Genomic DNA, 24,140 nt, shown 5'->3' on the forward strand with positions numbered 1-24,140 from the left:
GGTGGAGGGTTTTATCCTAGTATTTCCATAAGTTCTGCACTATTTTTTCATCATGACTAGCGTGTTCCAGGACCACTTTTCTGAACTGTCTCATTTCTGTGGGTTGCAGGGATACACGCTGACTTTGGTTTTCAGCTGTATCTTTTTCTAAATTTTAAAAACAATCATGTATTACATTTCTAGTCAGGATAACTCCCAATAAACATTCTGAAGCGTTAGTTTAAAACTTGTGTAAGTGATTACATTCAGTAAAGTTCGAAAACAGGCTAACCTAATCTAGGGTGTTAGACTGCTGGTCAGTGGCGACTGGCACAGCTGATAAAATTCCCATTTCTTATCTGGGTGTTGGATGCATGTGTATGTATATAAAAATTCATCAAACTATATGCTAAGGATTTGTGCTTTTTCTCTGTGTGTATATTTTAATTTTAAAAAGTAGAAAAAATTGACATAAGGTTTGAATTAAGAAAAAAATCCTTATAAAATTTAGGGGCTCCTAAATGTCGAAGTGATAAGAGGCACATGATACAACAGTCATCTTTTAGCAGGGAATGGGCTTTGTCTGCCTGGGTACTTTTACATAAGAATCAGGCCTCCTTTTTTTTAGACTATTAGTGAGAACTTAAAATTCTATGTTGTGATTTTTAAGTCATCCCAGGCACAGATGTGAATCAAACAGGCAGTAAGGCTGGTCTTTGGGAGTCCTCTGACTGCTATGTGGGCTTAGCAAGCACTGCTATTTCATCTCTTCATTTCATTCCATCTTTACTGACTTTCATGAAACAATTTATTAAAAAAAGGAAAGGAGAATGCCAACTCTGATGGCAGAAAAAAAATCTAGAACAGTGTTGTTCTTATCCAAAAAAACCCCCCAAAAACCAGCTTTGGATAAATTGTAGACTGTCGAACACTTGGATCTATGATCCAGTGCACCACACGCTCTATTATAGAAAAGAGAGACTCAGAAAATACTGTGATCGTTTTCTCCCACAGCCACATAAATTACAAGTAAGTTACAGAACCACCACCCTTGAGTACCATCTGAAGACTAGCTGAGGAGACTGCCTAACACTAAGGATATAAATAAGCCACATCAAGACTCAAGATAGATTGGTCCCACACCCACATGTGGTGGCTGAGAATCAAGAGAGATATCTCATCTGTGGAGGTCCCTCCTGAGGAACAAGGGGTCCTATCCCCATACCAGGCTCCTCAGCCTGGAGCACCAGTGCCAGGAGTCCCCACAATAGCTGGCTGTGAAAATCAGCAAGGCTTCCATCCAGGTGAAATGAAGGGCTCCTGGAAACCAACCTGTACTCTTAAAGGGCAGAGCACAGACTCACTCATAAACCCTTGCCCTTCAGCTCCAGAGAAGGGATAGCAGTTAAAAAAGCACTAGGACATATGAGGAGGAACTGAATGGTCTGCCTTCAGGGTGAAGACTTTGGAGGGGCACCTTTTCCCAAGACAGATGTGCTGGCAGAGGCCACTGTTCTTTGGTGAGTCCTCCATCTACAGAGCTGGGAGGCAGGTACAAAATCTGAGTCTTCAATCTGGCTAGCACCGCTCACCCTACCCCAAATACAAATGAAGAATATAAATGGTGATTCCTTGAGAACCCACTCCACCCAACTTGTGTGTCCAGCCTGAGCCTCTTTCAGCAGTGGTTCCTCACAAGCAACCAGCCTTGGACTGTGCTGTGGACTTTCCTAAAATCTCTCAAAGGTTCACAAAACCAAATAAGCAGTAGCTGACTTCGGTGTGCCCTGTACTTTTGGCTAAGCAGCCCTGAGCCTGGCACAAGTGGCAGCTGGCCTTGGTTCACAAATGAGTGTCTCTCAGGAGCTTCCAAAAATCAGCATAGGCAGCTAACTACTGCAGACCATTTTGTATCTCCTATCAGGTTGGTCTAAGCTAGACACAGGCAGTGGCTGACCTGGGCCTACAGTGAAAGTCCATCCAAGAGGCCCCAGAACCAGCATACCTAGTGGCTGGCTTCAGAACACAGCAGGGCACCAACTGATTTCTCCACAAATGATAGACCCAGAGGGTAGATTCAGCAGGTACCAGAGCCCAGATACAGCAAATCCCCCTCTGGGGGGTGTTCAGCCCCCACACAACAGCTCATCCACTGTACCCATAGTGAGTCCTCACAACCACTCAGCCTGAAGGTCAGTTCCACCCACTGAAGTGCTAACAGCAGTGAAGGTTCAATTACAACACAACCCACACAAGACACACTCTTGGAGCACCAGACTCAGGCGACCAGGAAGACTGTGCCACTGGCCCTCACAAGACACTATGTAAAATCACCCTGCCAAAATGGGAAATGTGGCAGATCAATCTATACATAGGAACAAACACTGGAAGGCAGCCAAAATGGGGAGACAAAGAAGCATGTCCAACATGAAAGAGCAGGACAAAACTCCAGAAAAAGAACTAATCAAAATTGAAGCAAGCAATCTACCCGATACAGAGTTCAAAATGCTAGTTACAGGGATTTTCAGTGAACTTAGGGGAAGAACAGATAATCTCAGTGATAGAAACCATAAAAAAAGGATGAGTCAGAAATGAAGAATACAATATATGAAATGAAGAACATACTAGAAGGAATCAATAATATATTAGATGAAGCAGGATATCAAATCAGCAATTTAGAGGACAAAGTAATGGAAGACAAAATTGGAACAGCAAAAAAAAAAAGAATTTTAAAAAGATGAGGATAGTTTAGGGACTTCTGGGGCAATATCAAACATAACATTCACATCATATTGGTACCAGAAGGAAAAGAGAGAGCAAGGGATTGAGAACATATTTGAAGAAATAATGGCGAAACACTTTCCCAACCTGGTGAAGAAAACATACATAAAAGCCCAGGAAGCACAGAGCTAGCCAAACAAGATGAGCCCAAAGAGGCCCACACCAAGACACATCACAATCAAATTGGCAAAGGTTAAAGACAGAGAGAGAATCTTAAAAACAGCAAGAGAAAAGCAGTTAGTTATATACAAGGGACTCCCATAAGACTGTCAGCTGATTTTTTCAACAGAAACTTTGCAGGCCAGAAAGGACTAGCACAAAATAGTCAAACTGGAGAGAAGCAATGTCCTACAGACAAGACTACTCCACCCAGAAAAGCTATACTTTAGAATTAAAGGATAGACAATGAGCTTCCCAGAAAAGAAAAAGCTAAAGGAGTTTATCACCACCAAAGGAATATTACAAGAAATGTTAAAGGAACTTCTTCAAGATGAAGAAAAGATAAAAAATATGAACAATAAAATTGCAGTAATGATGTACCTATGGACAATCCCTTTCAATGTAAATGGATTAAATGATCCAATCAAAAGACATAGGGTGGTTGAATTGATAAGAAAACATGGCCATTACATGTGTTACCTAGAAGAGAACAACTTCAGTTCAAAAGACACGACTGCAAGTAAAGGAATGGAAAAAGATATTTTACGCAAATGGAAAAAAAACCCAGGGTAGCAATATTAATATCAGACAAATAGACTTTAAAACAGAGGCTATAACAAGAGAATAAGAACAACATTTCATAATGATAAAGGCATCAATACAACAAGAGGATATAAATATAACCCTTGTAAATGTTTATGTACCAATGTACAAGCAACTAAATACATAAAGCAAATATTGATGGCCACAAAGGGAGAGATGGACAGTAACAGTAAAACTAGGGGATTTTAATACCCCACTGACTTCCATGGATAGATCATCCAAACAGAAACTCAACAAAGTAACAGCAGCCCTTAATGACATATTAGAGCAGATGAATTTAACTGATATTTTTAGAACATTTCACCCCAAAGCAGGAGAATATAAATCTTTTCAAAAGTACATGGAACATTTTCTAGAATAGAACATGTTAGGTCACAAAGCAAGGCTCAATCAATTTTAAAAAACTGAAATAATATCAAGTATCTTCCATCACAATGGTATGAAACTGGAAATCAATTACAAGGAAAAAACTAAAAAATACACCAACACATGAAGGCAACATAACATACTACTTAACAATGAATGGGTTAACAATGAGATCAAGAAGAAATCAAAAGATACCTTGAGACAAATGAAAATGAAAACATAACCACTGAAATCTATGGGACACAGCCAAAGCAGAGCAATAGCAATACAGACCTACCTCAAGAAACAAGATAAGGCTCAAATAAGCAAGCTAACCATATACCTTAAAAACTAGAAAAAGAACAAACAAAGCCAAAGTGAGTAGAAATTGATAAACTTTCAAAAAAGAAAAAAAAAAGACAAGGACCCAAATAAAACCAGAAATGGAAGAAAACTGACAATCCACACTGAAATACAAAAAATTATAAAAAAATACTATGAATAATTATTGCCAATATAATGGACAACTTGGAAGAAATGGATATATTCCTAGAAACATGCAATCATCCAAGACTAAATCAAGAAAAAACAGAAAATCCAAACAAGTCGATAACAACTAATGAAACCAAATCTCTAATCGAAACACTTCCATCAAACAAAAGCCTAAACTAGATAGATGCCTTCACAGGCGAATTTTACAAACTATGCAAAATTTTACCTATTCTCCTTAAACCATTTCAAAACACTAAAGAGGAAGGCAGGCTCCCAAGCTTACTTTAAGAAGCCAGGATTAGCCCTGGCTGGTGTAGCTCAGTGGATTGAGCACGGGCCTGCGAACCAGACAATCGTGGTTCGATTCCCAGTCAGGGCACACGCCTGGGTTGCAGGCCAATTCCCAGCAGGGGACGCACAAAAGGCAATCATACATTGATGTTTCTCTCCCTCTCTCCTTCCCCCCTTCCCCTCTAAAGATAAATAAATAAAATCTTAAAAAAGAAGAAGTAAAAAAAATATTAGTTAAATGAGTTCAGCAATACACTAAAAAAAAAAAATCAAACACCACAATCACATGGGCTCACCTGGGCTTTATCCTTGGGATGCAACATTGGTATTGACTTGGCCAAAAAGTTTATTTTTTTCTGTACAATGGCTCCAGTAGTGCTTAAGTAAGCACTTTAACTTCATTTGAAACATTGTTAGATTGTATTGTGACAACTGTCATTATCAACATGCACTTAAAAAAAAACCCTTATCAAAATTGGTGAATTTTTATGTAGCTATTTTAATATTTAAGATGAAAGAAGATATGCAACATTTTCAGTGTATTATGCTTTATTATTTCAAGAAAGGTAAGACACACACACAAAAAAGATTTGTGCAGTGTGTGGAGAAGGTGCTGTGACTGATCAAATGTTTCAAAGCGGTTTGTGAAGTTTCTTGGTACTATTGACTTTTTGGCCAAGTAATTCTTTGCTGTGGGACTGTCTTATGCATTAAAAGATATTTAACAGCACCTCTGGCCTCTACCCACTAGAAGCCAATACTGGGAGATAGGTGACATACTCAAGATATCCAAATCAATAAACTTATTGGTGAAAATGATAAATGTGTTTTTTATTTTACAGAAAAAAAATGAACTTTTTGGCCAACCCAATACAATATCTGTAAGTCAATTAACATTATATACCATATAAACAAACTGAAGAATAAAAAATCACATTATAGTATCAATAGATGCAGAAATAGCATTTGACAAAATCCAGCATCCATTTATGATAAAAACTCTCAGCCAGTGGGAATGGAGGTAACAAACCACAGCATAATTACATCACCCAAGATTAAACAGGAGAGACTCTTAAAAGCATCAAGAGAAAAGAAGAGAGTTACTGACAAATGAGTTCCCATAAGACTATCAGCTGATTTCTCAAAAAGAAAAAAAACCTTACAGGCAAGAAGGGGCTAGAAAGAAGTATTCCAAGTCATAAAAGGCAAGGACCTACATCCAAGATTGCTCTATCCAGCAAAGCTATCATTTAGAATGGAAGGGCAGATAGATTGCTTTCCAGATAAGATCAAGTTAAAGGAGTTCATCATCACTAAGCCCTTATTATATGAAATGTTAAAGGCACTTATCTAAAAGAAGATAAAAATATAAACAGTAAAATGACAACAAACTCACAACTATCAACAGCTGAACCTCAAAAATCAAAACCAAAAACATGCCCTGGCTGGTGTGGCTCAGTGGACTGAGTGCCAGCTTGAGAACCGAAAGGTTGCTGGTTTGATTCCTAGTCAGGACACGTGCCTGGGTTGCGGGCCAGGTCCCCAGCTGGGATGTGAGAGAATCTGATGTTTCTCTCCTACTCTTTCTCCCTTCCTTCCCCTTTCTCTCTCTAAAAATAAATAAATAAAATCTTAAAAAACAAACACTAAGCAAACAACTAGAACAGGAACAGAATCAGAAAGATTGAGATAACACAGAAGGTTATCAGTGGAGAGGGGATGGGGGGAGAATGGGGGAAAAGGTACAGGAAATAAGAAGCATAAATGGTAGGTACAAAATAGGAGGGTAAGAATAGCATAGGTAATGGCGAAGCCAAAGAACTTATATATATGACCCATGGACATGAACTATGAACTAAGAGGGGAGGGAATGCTGGAGGGGATGGGGGTAATAGGCAGAGGGGCATAAAAAGGAGAAAGAAAAGAATGGGATGACTGTAATAGCAAAATCAAAATATACTTAAAAATAATATTATAATAACTACATATATTGTCTGGTGGGTAACAGACTTATTAGTGATGTCTTTGTTAAATTATATAAATGACTAATCACTATGCTGCATACCTGAAACTAATACAATATTGTATGTGAATGGCAATTGAAATATTTTTTAAGAAAAAGAAAAGAGATGGATGAAAATGTTTTTGGAAGTACTATACACTAAATTTACTTGAATAGTTCATACATGTACTTAATTTTATATTTATTTAATCATTAAGAGCTAAACTGGATACTTCATTTTCATTACACTTTGCAACATCTCATGGAAGACATTAGATGATGGAGTGTATTTGTAGATTTGGAGAATCAAAAGACCTTTGGAATTTTTCAGAATGTCAATCATGTTTTATCTGTTTAATCATCCTCAATGTCACAGAAAACAAAGGTAGAGAGACAAGTTACTTGGATCATAAAACTATTATTTGTGATCTCCTATAGGAACAAATAGGCATCATTCTATTAATTATGCAAATAGTTGGACTATTTTTCATCTATACTTGGGAGATTTGCCAAAATACCAGTAATAGTATTCAGATATAATGCTTTATAGGTACTTTCATAAAAAAACATCAATCCACCCTGGCCAGGGTGGCTCAGTGGTTGGAGCATTGTCCTGTAAACTGAAAGGTCACATGTTCAATTCCTGGTCAGGGCACATGCCTAGATTAGAGGTTCCAAGAGGTTCCTAGATTAGAGGTTCCTAGAGGTTCCTAGATTAGAGGTGCCCCCTGGGGCACATATGGCAGGCAACCTATCAATGTTTCTCTGTCACATTGATGTTTCTTTCTCTTTCCGTCTATCCACCCCCTGCACTTCCTTTCTCTTTCTCAAATCAAGAAGCATGTCCTCAAGTGAGGATAAAAAGAAACATCAATCCAATGTATTGAGACTATGAAAATCCAAATACAAGTAAATATGTATCACAGTATATAATGGAATCATGTTTATGTACTAGGACCTCTGTGTAAAATCTTCCAATGACCTGAAAAATAGTCTATGAGCCAAAGTAGAAATGAGTTACTCAACCACATGTGACATTTGGCTAGTTAATATTTTAAAAACACCTGTTTTTTTTTCATTTTTTGATTTCTGTGAAACTGTGAAAGTAATTAAATTCATTTCATGTATAGCATGTCCCATGCTCTTCTGATGTTGAATATATGCTATTATAAAAGCAGTAGCTGGTGATTTCAATATCATTACAAGATTTACCTTCCTAGAATTATATAAGTGTATTTCAGTCACATTAGTGGCTATATTTATAAATCCTGATGAAGAAGAGATTATTATATATACTTTAATTATAGCTATGATATAAAATTAAGGATATTGAGATTATAAATTTATCTTACTTTTGATAATAGGTTTATTTGTATTGAAAAACTGAAATTTGTATAACTTTGATTACTTGGAAATAAGGACTGTTTGAATTCTACTTGTTTGAATTTCCAGTACTGAGTTCAGTATATTGATAAAATCAGAGCTTGTTCTTATTGCTCTTTTAAGGTCTTTTACATTTTTTCATGGACATGAGCTGGTTGTACTGTGTCATTTAGGGCAGGGATAGGAGTTGGGGCAGAAGAGAAGGGTAGATGCAAGCAAGAAGTTTCAACAGTATGAGTAATTTTCTTTCTTAACGTGGATGGTGGATATGCAGGTGTTCATTGTATTTATTTTCTTATACCTCTTTGCATAATTCATTTTAAAAATAAAACAGTAAAAACTAAGTATAATATTCACAGCTTTATTTTGTTTCACAGACTGGCAAATACTAGATCATTTACTTTAATATACCTCACCAACAGTGCAGAGAGAAATGTGTTGGGAAAGCCTAACGAAAGTTGAAATCAACCCCTCTGCCCTCTCTGATGGTTTTTCTTCTCAATGAAGTCTGTGTTAGAAATTAAACACTATTTTAATTGCAAGTGTTACTGCAGCAGAATAGATTGGTTTAACAGCAGCAACATGCCACACCTCCAAGTTCCACTGAGTAAATTACCTCAATTTCCTGTAACTGCTCCTGATTGGTTGTATACATCTGCTGAAGAGAATCCTCCAACTCTGTGTTCCGATCCAGTAACGTCTTCCCAAGCTCAGCAGCAAGCTGGAGATCTAGAACAAGTGAAGAATGCAAATGATTTCACTTCAACATTTTATGTAACCTGGTCCTTAAAATATAAATGAACCAAGAGCCAACCCAACACAGAAAGTTTAAGTCACTTCTGGCTAAGATGGAGGCGTAGGCAGACACACCATGCCTCCTCCCACAACCAAAATAAGGACAACAACAATTTAGAAACAAAATAACAACCAGAACTGACAGAAAACTGAACTATATGGAAGTCTGACAACCAAGGAGTTAAAATAGACACATTCATCCATATCCGTAAGAGGGATGGAGTTGGGCAGCCGGGTGGAAGGGAGTTGTGGCAAAAAAAGTGGTGGCACTGGGGCTTGCAAGGCAGCAGCTGACAAACCCCAGGTATGTAACACAGCAGTGGGTGGACCCTGGGCATGCAGCCAGTGGGTGGCAGGCCCCCGTCGCAGGATGGCAACAGGCAGACCCAGTGAGGTGGCAATTATGAAGCAGGGCATGGTGCTCAAGGTGGCTGGCTGACCTGGCAGTCCCACATACGATTGCAGATAAACCAGGCAGGCAAAACTGGGGAGCGAGACAGACTGCACAACCCAAGGTCCCAGTGTGAGGAAATAAAGCCTCAAGACACCAACTGAAAACACCTGTGGGGGTTGAGGTGCAGGGAGAGACTATCAGCCTCACAAGAGAGTTCACTGGCGAGACCCACAAGGTCTTAGAATATACACAAGTCCACCCGCATGGGAATCAGCACCAGAAGGGCCCAGTTTGCTTGAGGGAAGCAGTAGAAGGGACTGAAATCTGACAGAGAGTGGAGCAAGGACCATTGTTCCCTCTCAGACCCCAGCCCCACATATAGCATCACAACTCTGCAACTAGCTTACCCTGCCCAGTTGAACATCTAAGGCTCCACCCCTCACACGTAAGAGGTGTGCTGAGACAAAAAAAAAAAAAAAATTGGTCCAAATAAAAGAACAGATCAAAGCTCCATAGCAAATACAACTAAGGGACAAAGAGACAGCCAGCCTATCAGACGCACAGTTCAAAGCACTGTTGATCAGGATGCTCACAGAATTGGTTGAATTTGGTTGCAAATTAGATGAAAATATGAAGACTTCACTAAGTGAAATGAAGCAAAATGCACAGGGAACCAACAGTGATGGGAAGAAAACTGGGACTCAGATCAATGGAGTGGAACGCAAGGAAGAAAGAAACATCCAACCAGAAAAGAATGAAGAAATAAGAATTCAAAAAAATGAGGAGAGGCTTAGAAACCTCCAGGACATCTTTAAGTGTTCCAACATCCGAATTACAGGGGTACCAGAAGGGGAAGAGGAAGAGCAACAAGTGGAAAAGTTATTTGAACAAATAATAAAGGAAAACTTTTCCAATCTGGCAAAGGAAATAGACTTCCAGAAAATCCAGGAAGCTCAGAGAGTCCCAAAGAAGTTGGACCCAAGGAGGAACACGCCAAGGCACATCATCATTACATTAGCCAAGATTAAAATGAAGGAGAGAATCCTAGAAGTAGCAAGAGAAAAGAAGACAGTTACCTACAAAGGAGTTCCCACAAAACTGTCAGCTGATATAAAAATAAACTTGCAGGCAAGAAGGGGCTGGAAAGAAGTATTCAAAATCATGACAGTCAAGGACCACATCCAAGATTGCTCTATCCAGCAAAGTTTTCATTTACAATGAAAGGGCAGATAAAGTGCTTCCCAGATAAGGTCAAGTTAAAGTAGTTTATCATCACCAAGCCCTTACTATATGAAATGTTAAAGGGACTTATCAAAGAAAAAGAAGATAAAAAATATAAACAGTGAAAGGACAACAAACTCACAGTTATTAACAACCACATATAAAAGAAAAACAAAAACAAACTAAGCAGACAACTAGAACAGGAACAGAACCACAGAAATGGAGATCACATGGAGGAGTAGGAGGAGGAGAGAGAGGGAAAGGTACAGAGAATAAGTAGCATAGACAGTAGGTAGAAAATAGACAGGGGGAGGGCAAGAACAGTATGGGAAATGTAGAAGCTAAAGAACTTGTGACACATGGACATGAACTAAATGGGGGGAATGTGGGTGGGAGAGGGCGTGCAGGGTGGAGGGAAATGAAGGGGGGAAAATGGGACAACTGTAATAGCATAATCAATAAAATATATTTTTTTAAAAAGAAAGTTTAGCCCTGGCTGGTGTAGCTCAGTGGATTGAGCGCAGGCCTGCGAAGCACACGATCACGGTTTGATTCCCAGTCAGGGCACATGCCTGGGTTGCAGGCCAGTTCCCAGCAGGGGACTCACTAGAGGCAACCATACATTGGTATTTCTCTCCTTCTCTCCTTCCCTTCCCCTCTAAAGATAAATAAATAAAATCTTAAAAAAAAAAAAAGAAAGTTTAAGTCAGAGCCCTGAGGAAGATGGAATGGCCCAGTAGGAAACCTGAGTCCTACTTAAGATCCAGTTGAACTAGGGCCTCTACTTGGAATGTGCTGTCATATGTAGTACTTGTGAGACATGAAGGAGACTGATGTATTCCATGGAGATGTACTCATTAGTCCAGAAATGATCATTCAGCATTGTGACTTCTAAGATCATAATTATTTGCTAATGAACTGAATTTATTCATATCTTAATCATTTACTTTTTTTGGACAGAGCCTAGACCAAAGTACAGACAGATATTTAATAGTCTCTAAAGTTCCTAAAAAATCTGGCTGCTGTAAATGTGTTAATGTATTATTGCAACTGTCAAAGCAAAGTTTGTTTTTATAGGCCCTGGCCTCCAAAAGGGAATAAAAATTATTATGTCAAAAAATACATCTGTAATATGAACATTGCCCTAGGTCTCTCATTTTTACTACTCCTCTCATGCCCTTCTTCAAGATGAGCAAACCAGACAAGCAGCACAACGATAGTTTTTGAGGTAATGTCAGTAGCTCATACAATACTTTGAGGTAGCACAGAATCATATTTCTAATTTAAACCTCATTTTTCATCTCTCTTTAGGCATAAACACACATAAGACAAGATTTGTCTGTACACAAACCCAGAAACAAAAATTTAATGATACCAAAAATTATACTAGTTTTAACGTAGTTAACTGAAGTCACTATCTGCATAGTACACTTCATAGAGGTCCTTTAATATAGTAGGAAACACACTCAACTGAGTACAATATGGGGCTTTCAAGGGTCCTACACTTAGTATTCTTGTTTAGGGACAATATGATTGTAAAATCAAATGAAATAATACAGAAGGAAGTACTTTACAAACTAAGTTGCAATACAAAGGCAAAGAATCAATGTGTTTATTGCTAGGCACTCTGCTAAGCTTTGGCTACAGAATGGTAAATATAATGGATGAAGTTCCTGCTTTTCTAGACTAATGGTGAAGCCAGACAGCAAGCACATAGATAAACTTGCAAACTGATAAACACTCTTCATACATATATGCATTCATACATTCAATAATACCAGTGAGGAACACAGTGAGGAAATAACATGGAGTCACTAAGTCAAGCTGCTAAATTACTACAGTCAAGTAGGCTGAGGACTGAGGAAAAAAGATTCTGTTCTTTTTAAACCAGCCTAGGAACTTACACTTTCCACCTTTTCAGTCCTGAGTCAATGCCTGGATCTCACAACCTGATTACCCTGTGAAGGACTAAGGAAACAATGTTCACATATCCAGGCCACCTGACATCCATTATCCAGTTCACCAGCCATCAGAGGATGACCATTTTGGACCAATCCAAAGGCTAAGAATACAGGACTGATTTTTCTCAAGAATATATTTTTTACTGTAAGAACTCTTAGCTTTTCTTTCATCTTCAGAACATTCTAGGTATTGCCTAGTCATGTTTTCCACTTGTGAACCCTAAGACATTTAAATAAATCTTTATCATTTATTCTAGCAATGGGTCTACACTTCTTTAGTTCATTTGACACTAGGTACTATTCTGGACACTGAGGATGTAAGAACGAATTTAGCTAAAAAAATTCCCTGCCCTCATGGAGTTTATATTCTATTGGGAGAAATAGCATGGGAAAATATACGATAGCAGGGAGTGCTGAAGAGAAAAACTATACTCCCATTTGAAATAAATCAGTGTACTGTGGGTAGGTGTTAAAATACATTCTCTCATGATTTAAATATTAATAATGACTATTAATGTACTAAAGACTCCAGATAACAAGTCTATGAAATAACATTTTGTATTCAAAAGACACAGAACCTTTACAAACAGCTCAAATCATGTAAGAGACACTCGTCTTTATATGTTTTCAAGGTATTTAGCCCAGTTTTTCAGATGAGATAACTTTAAGCACAAAGGTGCTAACTGACCTGATCAAGTCTACACAAGACACAGGTAAAACAGAAACTCCTGTCACCAGGTTCTAACTCTCACTCTTATCACCATTCTCTACTTTATTATCCATATCTACACAGCTTTAAGACTATTGACAGGGGTGTCCACACATTTCTTTAAGGTAGAGAGTACTGATTTTCCTAGTTGAGGTACTTAATCTTTTTGCTTGTCTTCACAGATGGCAATAAGAAACTGGACTTGAGCTACCTGGCTTTTACTGCCTGCTCTGTCAAACAAAGTACATACAACTCTAGGCAAGTTAATATCTCGTTTCCATTAAGTGAAAATGGAACTATGTATAGCTAAAGATGTTCCAGAAATAATTATTTTGTACTCATAATGTATGTAATGTGTATACACAGTGCCACAAAGAAGCCACTACACCATTTTAAAGACAAAGCCTACAAACATGACCTAGACATTACTTAAATCTCACTTGGCCTGTTTTAAAGTTGAATAATTCATCACTGGGAATGACCAGAGACTCACCAAAGATGGTTTTAACTAGCAGTCAAAATCTGAATCAAGACTAACTTCAGACCACCCTTACCCACTTCCATCGTGTTATGGAACCACCTGTGCTACTTCATACACAGCCAGGAACAGCTCTCCCACTGCTTCAGAAAGAGGGATGCCAAGTAAAGCACTCTTCCAGTCAACAGCAACCAGAAAGAACTTGGGATTTGCCCTCTCTCAGCCCTTATTTCCAGTTAAACAAAGCCCAACCTTGCTCAGTAACCTCAAGCCTCAGGCCTCAGTCTCCTACATATTTCATAGGCTGTTTAGGATAGAAGTCTAGCAAGACAAGTTTCAACTACAAGAAAGTGCCTGTGAAGTCACACTGTATAAGAAGATATTACTTCATCTTAACATTAAGATGAAGTAATATCTTAAGGACAAGGGTCCTTTTTTGGTCCTTAAAAAAAGTTCATTTCCTGTCATGTAGTATATGACTTCCATAACCAAATGGAGCCAAAAGCTGGCAGTAAGCCCAAGAAGGTTTTCTAAATAATTAGTGGGGGTAATGGGAGAGTATTGAATGTTCTTTATTATTGTTTTTAAGTAAGGCACAAAAGAAAAGGAAACAAAACAGTTTTGAAGCCCTATGTACCTATTCATCTATTTTCCTATAAGCAATTTCATTAAGAGGTTGTCTTTTCTAAATCCTATTGAACTGGCCTAGGCATCACTAAAAATACTACAGATTTACTATGGGCTTGAGAACCACAACCTAGAAATACCTTCATGTTTAATATTCTGTCACTAATCAGCCTTTGCAAGTGATAATCCATTTTAACACTGTACTCTATTAGTTTTAAACAGACACTCCACTCAGCCCTATGCCTAGGCAGAAAAAAAATTAGCTCCAGCAGCCCTAGTAAATTTTTAGAAGGGTCTGTCTTCCAGAATTTGGAAAACTTTAGATTCCACTGCTATTATATTTTTCTTATTTTCCTCAGTTTTTTCAAAACTATGAGGACAATATATTCCCATGTTAGCTGTGGTCTATAGGCATAATTCAATATTATTAAGGCTGAAAGCTTTTCCTCTTACAAAGTCAAGTGTGTGATATGGTGATGCTTCTGTGTAACTCCTGTTGCCAATGTTACTATAATTGGGAAAGCAAAAAACTTGAATATAAACATCAAGAAAAACAATGATGTCAGTTTTAATGACCCTCCAAACAGTGATTCAGCAAGTTAGTTACTCACTAGGAAAATGTACTCATCTCGAAAAGAAGCAGGAATCTTAGGATTCCTTTAAACTAAGATTTCATTTGCTGATCCATGCAGTGGAAATCTGAATCCTTATTCTAAGCTTGCACAACTCAGCAAATTATAATAGCAGCTGATCTAAAAGAAAATCCAGTCTCTGAAGTCTTTTCACCTTGCTCTCAAAGGCACATTTCAAAGCAAGCGCTGCCATTACCTGTACAGAAGGCTCCTGCTGTCCCAGAAAGGATCATACCCACAGAGACCATCATCAGTATTATTCTGTGCCAACTCAGTCCTCTGACAAAAGATAATCTCTTCATCAAAGTGTTTTGTAAAAGCAAAGGGTTTTCTCTTGCCTGCACACAGCTTTACATGTTTCTAAATAGGTATGAATAGTAGACCAGAGCCTTCTGAGGTTCAATATTTTTCAGCCTCTTTAATTTAAAAAAGAATGCCCCAGCAAACTTTGATACAAAAAAAAAATCAATCTACCTAAATAATGCTTCTATTGCTAAAGGAAAAAAGACCTTATAGTTCTATGACTTTGAGAACAGGATATTAAAAAGTTGTTTTGGTAGCTCTCACCAAACAAGGCTTAGTTCAGTAACATTAATACAGGCAGATCTCAAAGATGTTATGAATTTGGTTCCAGACCACTGTAATAAAGCAGGTATCCCAATAAAGCGAGTCATAATCTTTTTGCTGGTGGAAAGTCTTGCCCTCCTTTAAAAAACAAAACAGCTGTGTAGTGCACTGAAGTGAAGTGTGATAAAACAAGGTCTGCCCAAAGTGAGAACATTAACAGATGAACAGACAGATGTCTGTACTTGATAAAATCCCACTACATTTGCTTATCAATGTGTTTAACAGGACAAGCATATTCATAAGTTATGATCATTGGAATTTCAATCTATTCCTACCCCCACAAACTTGGTTATGACACACAGGGTTATGTCAAAGTCCACTGTGATAACAGATGTAAAAGTCCTTTGAGAAGCACAGAAGAAATTCCAAATGCAAACTAGCATTAAGGAAGTTCGGATCTGTGTTCTTTAAGGTTTCATTAACTTGAACGCCTGAAGACTTCCTTCTGATCAGAGGTTAAAGAGTTCTACATATACCCCCAACAAGTTGCATTTGCTTCTCAAGTAGACTGACATATTACAAATGGCTGTTCCTAGCAACCTCCCACTGGAGAAAGTGCAGTGTGTACTAAGGTACCTGATAGAAGAGAGCTATGAAAACAGTAATCCTGTATGAGTGCCTCAGTTCAGTCCAATAAATACTAAAATTGAGCTTCTATTATGTGCTACATTACATATTATGCTAGATTCAAAACAAAACAAACCAAAAAACAAGCCTGCATAGATCTATGCTTCTTGAAGGCAGGGAATAAAAATATTTAGCTTTTATTATACAAACCGCCTACTTTATTATAAGGAAATGTTGCAATTGCACAATGGTTGTCACATTAGTCCTGGAGAAAGTATCAAACTAGGCCATCAATTCCCCATCCTTATGAGGAATTCTGAAAACAGGCTTGTTAAAATGTAAGGCAAATTTGTCTTGTGGACAGAGAGAGCATAATGGCCAATACTGTACAGCAGCTGTTAAATAGTTTCTACTACACAAGTATAATGGTGAACTACTTTGGTTTAAGTGACTGTCCTGTCCACAACATACTGATTTAAGAAATCACCTTCCCTTCCCCCAAAGAGGTGTTTGTTTTATCTTCCTTCACTAAGTGAGTCATTCAACCCCACATTCCCTCCCTCCACCAAGTTCAATGGTTATCATGGTTAATAGTTATAATGGTTATTAATGTCTATAATGGTTAACATTTCATTTACATAAATGAAGTGTTAATCTTCAGTGCAAATTAAAGTTGAAAAAGTTTATTTATGCAGAATTGCAGAAAAGGAAAACTGAAAAAAATTTCTGAGGATTATTCAAGGCAGTGGTTAAGAAAGTTTGTTCCGTAGTTTGGAGTGGAATCCTAGCTCCCCCAATAGCACTATCTACTTCTACCTCCATGGCTGTTGGGAGGATTAAATGACACAGGTGTTAAGGGCCAGTCAGTGCCTGGCACACAAAAAGCGTCCCCCAATGACAGGTACCTGCCATTAATATGCAAAGCAGGGGACCTGTCTCCAAATTGAAGTCTGTCTAAGGTTCCCATCTGGAGACACATCATCAGCAAGTTTTTAACCAACAAGCTACAGTTCAGAGTGGGGGGAAGAGGCAGAGGGAAAAGTGCCCTCAAGTCATTTCAAGGCTGGTGAACTGTGCCTAAGCAATTCTTCCCGCAACAGTCCAACAGGTCACTGAAGAAGCTGTATGCCGGTGGCAACGAAGAGACAGGGTTTAGACAGCGACTGTGACTCCTCGTTCTGTTCGTGCTCCCTTTAACTCCGGGGAAGTCACTTATTTGGTCGCTTTGCTGCCGCCTCCCCACTTTGCTCACTTGGAAAATGGGGCTAACAACAACAAAAGTTACCCTCCCGCCCCCACAGAGTTTATTGTGCGGATCGCATGTGTGCCGAGGGCTTGGCACAAGTCCTGCAGGGCGCACCGCTACCCACACCACCAGCGCAGATCCCATCCAGAGGAGCCTGGTGTTTAGAGCCTGGAGGAATGTGGGGACCAATGACCGGGAAGCGCGGCAGATGGTATCGGACGCAGAGCAAGCTGTCCACAAGCTAGTGGTGATGGTAACAACTGCGCAGCCGCCCGGGCCAGCGCAAAGCCTCCCGCGGAGGGATGGGCAGGTGCGGCCAGCCCCCACGCCAGGTGAGCCCGTCCCCCCCTGCACCTAGCGTCCTAGGGGTCGCAAGCAAACGCAACCCGTTATTCACAGCCCTAAGCCACACCAGCAGGCCGCCCACCACCTCACCTTGCTGGAGGTCCTGGTGGTCGTACCACGACTCATCCTCCTTCATCTCGAACTCCTCCACCAGGTTTTCAGCCAGCATCTCAGCCGGATCTCCCGGGGGCAGCGGCCCCCACCGCCTTCGTCCCTCTTCAGCCACTGGCCCAATCGCTCCGCCGGCCCCTCTGCCCTCCGCCACACTCGCCCTCGGGAGGGACCCTCCGCCACGTCGCCAGTCCAGAGCCGCCTGCCAGCTCGCCTCGAACCTCCCAACAGCCCAACGGACAGCAGTCAGACCAGACAGCCCCAACCGGCTCTCGAAGTCGTTGCCTGGAGCCGCAGCAGCACCCAACGTGGCACTTCTGCAGAGCCCTCCCCTACCGGGCCGCTATTCAAACCCCCGGCGATCCCTTGGCCAATCCAGAGCCGGCCGCCGGTCGAGCGGCAGCTAGGTAATCCAATCACATCTCACTTCGGGGCTGCGTGTCGCCCCGTTTCTAGGGCAAGCAGCCAATGAAAACTCTGGAGAAAATAAAAAAGGCGGGGAAAAGCGAAGGGCGAGGCCCCCCGAGGTCCCGCCCGCTTCTTCGCGTTTAGTTGTAAGAGCAAGCTGGATTGACCATCTTTGGAGTGGGCGCTTCCGCGGTGGTTGTCTAGCCTGGGGGACAGCCAGCCAACTGTCAAGCTTCGTGGGCAGGAAGGCGGGGATCCGTGGATCCAGATCGTGGCTATTGTCTTGGGGCGTCCGTCTGGCAGGCGGGAGCGCAGAGGGTGCCGGGAACCTGAGATCTTCCTCTCCGTTTAGGTCTTCTGGTCTTTTTGATTCCCAGATTCTCTCTCCTTGATGAGGGAAAGTTAAGGTGGGTCGGGAGTTTAGGGATGCTACACGTATTCTCCTTGACATCTGGGAATTGTACTCACGTTAAAACGGCGGGGCCCCGGACCTACTTGAGAACCTGGGGGCGGAGGGGATGCAGCAGAAACTATCCCTTTAGAAAAAAACTGTAAGCAACTTTGCATTAGGCTTTTAAAAGGTTCAGGGGCCCCAAGTTAAGCCTATGCAATCATGACATTGCACCTGGAGAGAAGAGAATGCAGTGCTCTCTTTTAGAGCAGAATGCCAACAAATATATGTAGAAGGAATAATGGTGTTAGAAGGTAATAATCATAATAAAAGCAGTATGGTAAACTCACAAATTCCTTTCTTCTGAATCTAGGTATCCTGAAAGGCAACTTATTACTAATCTACTTTTGCTAGGTTAAAAAAATAAAGGTAGGTCCCATATAAAGTCGTTGCTGCCCTATTGTCAATACTGTGGTAGAGATACTAGTCCAGAGCCAAAAAAATAAAAAATAAAAAATAAAACCATTTTAATTTCAAAGTTACTACAGATAAAACTCATTGGAAAGAGATGGTTGGATGCAGGATTTGCTGATGGTGGTTTGTGGAAGCTGAAGGGCTAGAATCATGAGTCTGATCTTCCAGGATTGAAAGTGCTGGCTTTTTCATCATGGCAAATAGCTCATTTTGACCCCAAATCAAAAGGGAAAGTGTATCGAAACATTCTTTTAACATTCTCTTTCAGAAAGAAACATCTGGAGAATGAAAATTATTGATAGTTTGAAAGACCAAAAAAAAAGTCACACTCCCTAGCAGGGTAGATCAGTTGTTTAGAGTGTGGTTCAATGCACCAAGGTTGCAGGTTACATCCCGGCTCAAGGCACAGAAGCAACCAATAAATGCATAAATAAATGTAACAACAAATAGATCTCTCTCTCAAAGCAATATATTTTTTAAAAAGCCATGCTTTCTGCCTTTTGATATTAGCGAGTTCTTTTTAAAGGATGCTTTTGAGGGAAAGTTTTGTTTGCTTTTTCCTGGAAAAGCTTGGACAAAAACTGCATTAAAAAAAGATGTTAACTTTCAATGCTAAAAGCCCTGCCTTGGAGGGGTCACCAACATTCTTTTGGAGTCTACTTAGTTATAGCCTACAAGTAGTCATGAGTAACCTCTTCAGCAACATAAATATTTGGTTCAGTAGTAGGTTAGTGAATGACAACCCTGATGGTATTTAGTGCCCCAGCCTAGCCTAATCATGACACCATTTTGCTACTTTTAAACTCTTTTGTGTCCCTGGCTTGTTAGCTCAGTTGGTTGGAACATCCTCCCATGCACCAAAATGTGGTGGGTTCAATGTCCTGTTAGGGCACATACCTAGGCTGTGGGTTCAGTCTCTGATCAGGGCATGTATGGAAGGTAATCCACTGATGTTTCTCTGTTGCTCCCTTCCTCTCTCTCTAAAATCAATAAAAATAGCTTCAAGTGAGGATTTTAAAACATAAACTCTTTGTAGTAAAAAGGAACCAGAAATCCTTTGTCCTTGGATGCAAAGATAAAATATTCTTGTTCTATGGTTTGTTGCTATGGTAAAATCAGGTAAGGGGAGTCTTTGGATAGCAGTGGTAGTTTAAAAAAATTGTAACTGGTGATTTTTAGTTAGATACTTACAGAAATAGGTATTTACTAGGATGACAATAATCCAAAGCAAAGTACTGATAGTTCTTTTGCAGGTTGAAATAGGAAGATTTTATTTCCTCCTCTCAACTATATAAACAAAGAGAAGTTCAGGTTGTAGAGTTTTGTAATATTATTATTTTTTAATATGTTTTATTGATTATGCCATTACAGTTGTACCATTTCCCCCCTTCATTCTCCTCCACCCTGCACACCCACTCCCCCCCATTTCCCCTTTTAGTTCATGTCCATACGTCACAAGTTCTTTAGATTCTATATTTCCCATACTATTCTTGCCCTCCCCCCTATCTATTTTCTATCTACTGTCTTTGCTACTTATTTTCTGTATCTTCTCCCCCTTCTCTCCTCCTCCCACTCCCCTGTTGCTAACCCTCCATGTGATCTCCATTTCTATGGCTCTGCACCTGATCTAGCTGTCCTCTTAGTTTGCTTTTGTTTTAGGTGTGGTTGTTAATAACTGTGAGTTTGCTGTCCTTTCACTGTTCATATTTTTTATCTTCTTTTTCTTATGTAAGTCCCTTTAACATTTCATATAATAAGGGCTTGGTGATGATGAACTCCTTTAACTTGACCTTATCTGGGAAGCACTTTATCTGCCCTTCCATTCTAAATGAAAGCTTTGCTGGACAGAGCAATCTTGGATGTGGGCCCTTGGCTTTCACAACTTGAATACTTCTTTCCAGCCCCTTCTTGCCTGCAAAGTCTCTTTTGAGAAATCAGCCGATGGTCTTATGGGAACTGTTTTGTAGGTAAGTCTCCTTTTCTCTTGCTTTTAAGATTCTCTCCTTATCTTTAATCTTGGGTAATGTAATTATGATGTGCCTTGCTGTGTGCTTCCTTGGGTCCAACTTTTTTAGGGCTCCTTGAGCTTCCTGGACTTCCTGGAAGTCTATTTCCTTTGCCAGATTGGGGAAGTTCTCCTTTATTATTTGTTCAAATAACTTTTGCACTTCTTGCTCTTCCTCTTCCTTTTCTGGTACCCCTATAATTCGGATGTTGGAATGTTTAAAGATGTCCTGGAGGTCTCTAAGCCTCTCATCATTTTTTAAAATTCTTGTTTCTTCATTCTTTTCTGGTTGGATGTTTCTTTCTTCCTTGTGTTCCACTCCATTGATCTGAGTCCCAGTTTTCTTCCCATCACTATTGGTTCCCTGTGCATTTTGCTTCATTTCACTTAGTGAAGCCTTCATATTTTCATCTAATTTGTGACCAAAGTCAACCAATTCTGTGAGCATCCTGATCACCAGTGCTTTGAACTGTGCATCTGATAGGTTGGCTATCTCTTGGTCACTTAGAACTATTGGCTCTGAGGCTTTGAGTTCTTCTTGAGCCATAATGTTTTGGTCTGTTTATGCTTGTTATGTTTGAGGTGTGGAGCCTTAGTTGTTCACCAGGGCAGGGCAACCCAGGTCACTGGGTTGTGATGCTGTATGTGGGGGCAGGGTCAGAGAGGGGCAATGGTGTTTTTTTCTGCACTCTCTTGGATTTCAGTCCCCCCTGCTGCTTCCCACAAGCAAATTGGGCCCTTCTGGTGCTAGTTCCCAGATGTGTGGGCTTTTGCACCCTCCAGAACCCTGTAGGTCTCTCCAACAAACTCTTTGGGAGCCTGGGAGACTCTCCTGGCACCTCGACCTCCGAAAGTTTTTCCAATTGGTGTTTTTAGGCTTTATTTCCCAGTCCTGGGGCCTTGGGTCATGCAGTCTGTCTCACAGCTCGCTCCTCTGCCTGGTTTATCTGCGCACAAATGTGTGACCATTGTCAGCCTGCCGCCTTGTGCCCTCACTTGGTCTGCCCATTGCCACCCCACACCTGGGATCTGCCAATTGCTTTTTCCTGAGCTACCCCACTCCATGACCCCGCTCCGCCAGCCGCTGACTCCACCCCTCTTACCGGTCGGGATGAATGGTTCGTTGTTGTCAGACTTTGGTAGAGTTTAATTTTCTTTCTGTTTTGGTTGCGTTCTGGTTTTTAAGTGTTTGTTGTTCATAAACTTGGTTGTGCAAGGAAGTACAGTGTTTCCACCTACACCTCCATCTTGGCCGGAATTTCTCGTAATGTTATTAAAACCTTATACTCACATGTTTTAGACACGATGGGTACTTAAATTCTTTTTTAAAAAATTGATCTCAACTTATGTTCCTTTACAAAATTCTGAGTATTAACACCTCTGCCTTCTGACTTAATGATAGATCAGTTGATAGGGTGTGGTGTGCTTCTTGTTTTAGCATGCCTAAAATGAAACTAAGAAAGAGTGTCTACATTTTGGTGGGCTAAATTTGTATCTTGGATTTTGTTCTTTTTTGATTTCCCTTCTTTTTAGCCCTCATAGTAATCCAGTAACCTCCGACCTCAATCTTTCTTCTCACTTATATATGTAACACCGAAGAGTGAGGTCTTCAGTAGTTAGCTTTTACAAATCTGAAAATTTATCTTGAAAGCAAAAAACGTTAGCTGATGTCCACATAATAGTATTAGTGTATGTCAAGTGTTGACACTGTTTAATGACAAAAAAACAATTAAGATTTGTATTTTCTCATTACTACAGAATCTGTAACCATTGTAAGAACATTAGCACACATATGGGCAAAATATTCATTCAGTCTGCAGAAAATACATAATTTGCATATGAGTTTTTTTTAAAGATTTTATTTATTTTCAGAGAGAGAAGGGAAGAGAAAAAAGAGAGAGAAGCATCTATCAGTTTCCTTTCATATACATCTCATCTGGGGACCGAAACCACAACCCAGGCATATGCCCTGACCAGGAATTGAAATGGGGAGCTTTTGCTTAATGGGACAATGCCTAACCAACTGAGCCACACTGGGTGGGTCTGCATCTGGGTTTAATAACCCCTTTTGATAATTAGAGAGCTCTACTTCCCATAGCATTGGAATCATTCTTACATCTACCCAATGCAAAGTGAAGCTTAGGGATTTAGATATTTGATCATTTGAGCCAAATGCCCTGTCCCCACTTCAAATTTTCCCTCCATTCTTTAAAAAAGTGTGCAATACAGAATACAGTGTATGCTTATTTCCCAAGGCTTATGCAAGAAGTTACAGCTGTCAGGTTATCTAAATATTTGTCTGTTTTCTGATTCAGTAGGCATGTGGAGACCGGGCCGATGTCCCTGTAAGGCAGGAATGAAACAGGAAAGTCATGGTATTCTCTTAAAGCTATCATCAAGATTAAAAGGCAGATGAATCTATACTTACATCTAGCTTGATTAACCTTTTCCTGTTTTCTAGTCAGGTGAATTAAATCACTGAAAGAGTAAGACAAGAGGCCAGATTTAAGAGGGGATGTTAATCAGAGCAAGAACCAGAATGTGTTTTTACCTATATCCATCTTAGATATGTCATTTGGGCCAAAGTTATAGTCTGTTAGGAGAAAAGAAAAATAAATTTTCCAATGCAAGTCTGTACTACTGAATGGGGTACATTATACTAAAATGAAGGGCTGGCTTCTATTCCTTCTCTTTGACTTTAGCTAAAGGCTGTCGCCTCATTATTCCTTTTCTGTTGCACACTCTGGAGTTGGGAGGATAATAATGTCAGAAATACCTTTCCCTGGCCACAAGATAAGCATGTCTGGGCTCTTGGAGAAATCTTACTTTTATAAATTAGAAGATAGTTAAAAATATATTCAAGGACAGTCATAACTATATGCAAATTAGGGTTCCTGGCAACATCTAAAAAAGCCAAGTGAGTGAATAGGAATAAAGTGATAAATCTGGTTCTGTATTGACAGCTAGGAGGGTTGGACTGTGAACTAAAATAAACTAGTGTCCAGTGGAATTGTGCAAAACATTAGCTATTGTATGCAAACATTGAATTTCAACCATATTCCTTTTTTTTTTTAACAAAAGGAAGAAATCTGCATGGAAAATGACACTTTTAAG

At 39.8% G+C, this 24,140-nt stretch overlaps 1 protein-coding gene across 2 annotated transcripts in view; it reads right to left on the minus strand.

Moving 5' to 3' along the window:
- Window positions 1-18,074, minus strand: part of CDR2 (cerebellar degeneration related protein 2) — a 41,785-nt gene extending 23,711 nt beyond the window's left edge. For both annotated transcript variants that reach the window (XM_037141194.2, XM_037141193.2), the window contains exons 1-2: window positions 17,728-18,074; window positions 8,652-8,764 (exon numbers count right to left, since the gene is read on the minus strand). In XM_037141194.2, the coding sequence (XP_036997089.2) occupies window positions 8,652-8,764; window positions 17,728-17,806 (192 nt within the window). In that variant the 5' untranslated portion in view covers window positions 17,807-18,074. The remainder of the gene's footprint in view (window positions 1-8,651; window positions 8,765-17,727) is intronic.
- Between the last annotated feature and the right edge of the window lie 6,066 nt (window positions 18,075-24,140).

The sequence above is a fragment of the Artibeus jamaicensis genome, unplaced genomic scaffold, assembly GCF_021234435.1.
Source record: "Artibeus jamaicensis isolate MK-2021 breed Jamaican fruit bat unplaced genomic scaffold, CSHL_Jam_final scaffold_666, whole genome shotgun sequence".
NCBI classification, from domain to species: Eukaryota; Metazoa; Chordata; class Mammalia; order Chiroptera; family Phyllostomidae; genus Artibeus; species Artibeus jamaicensis.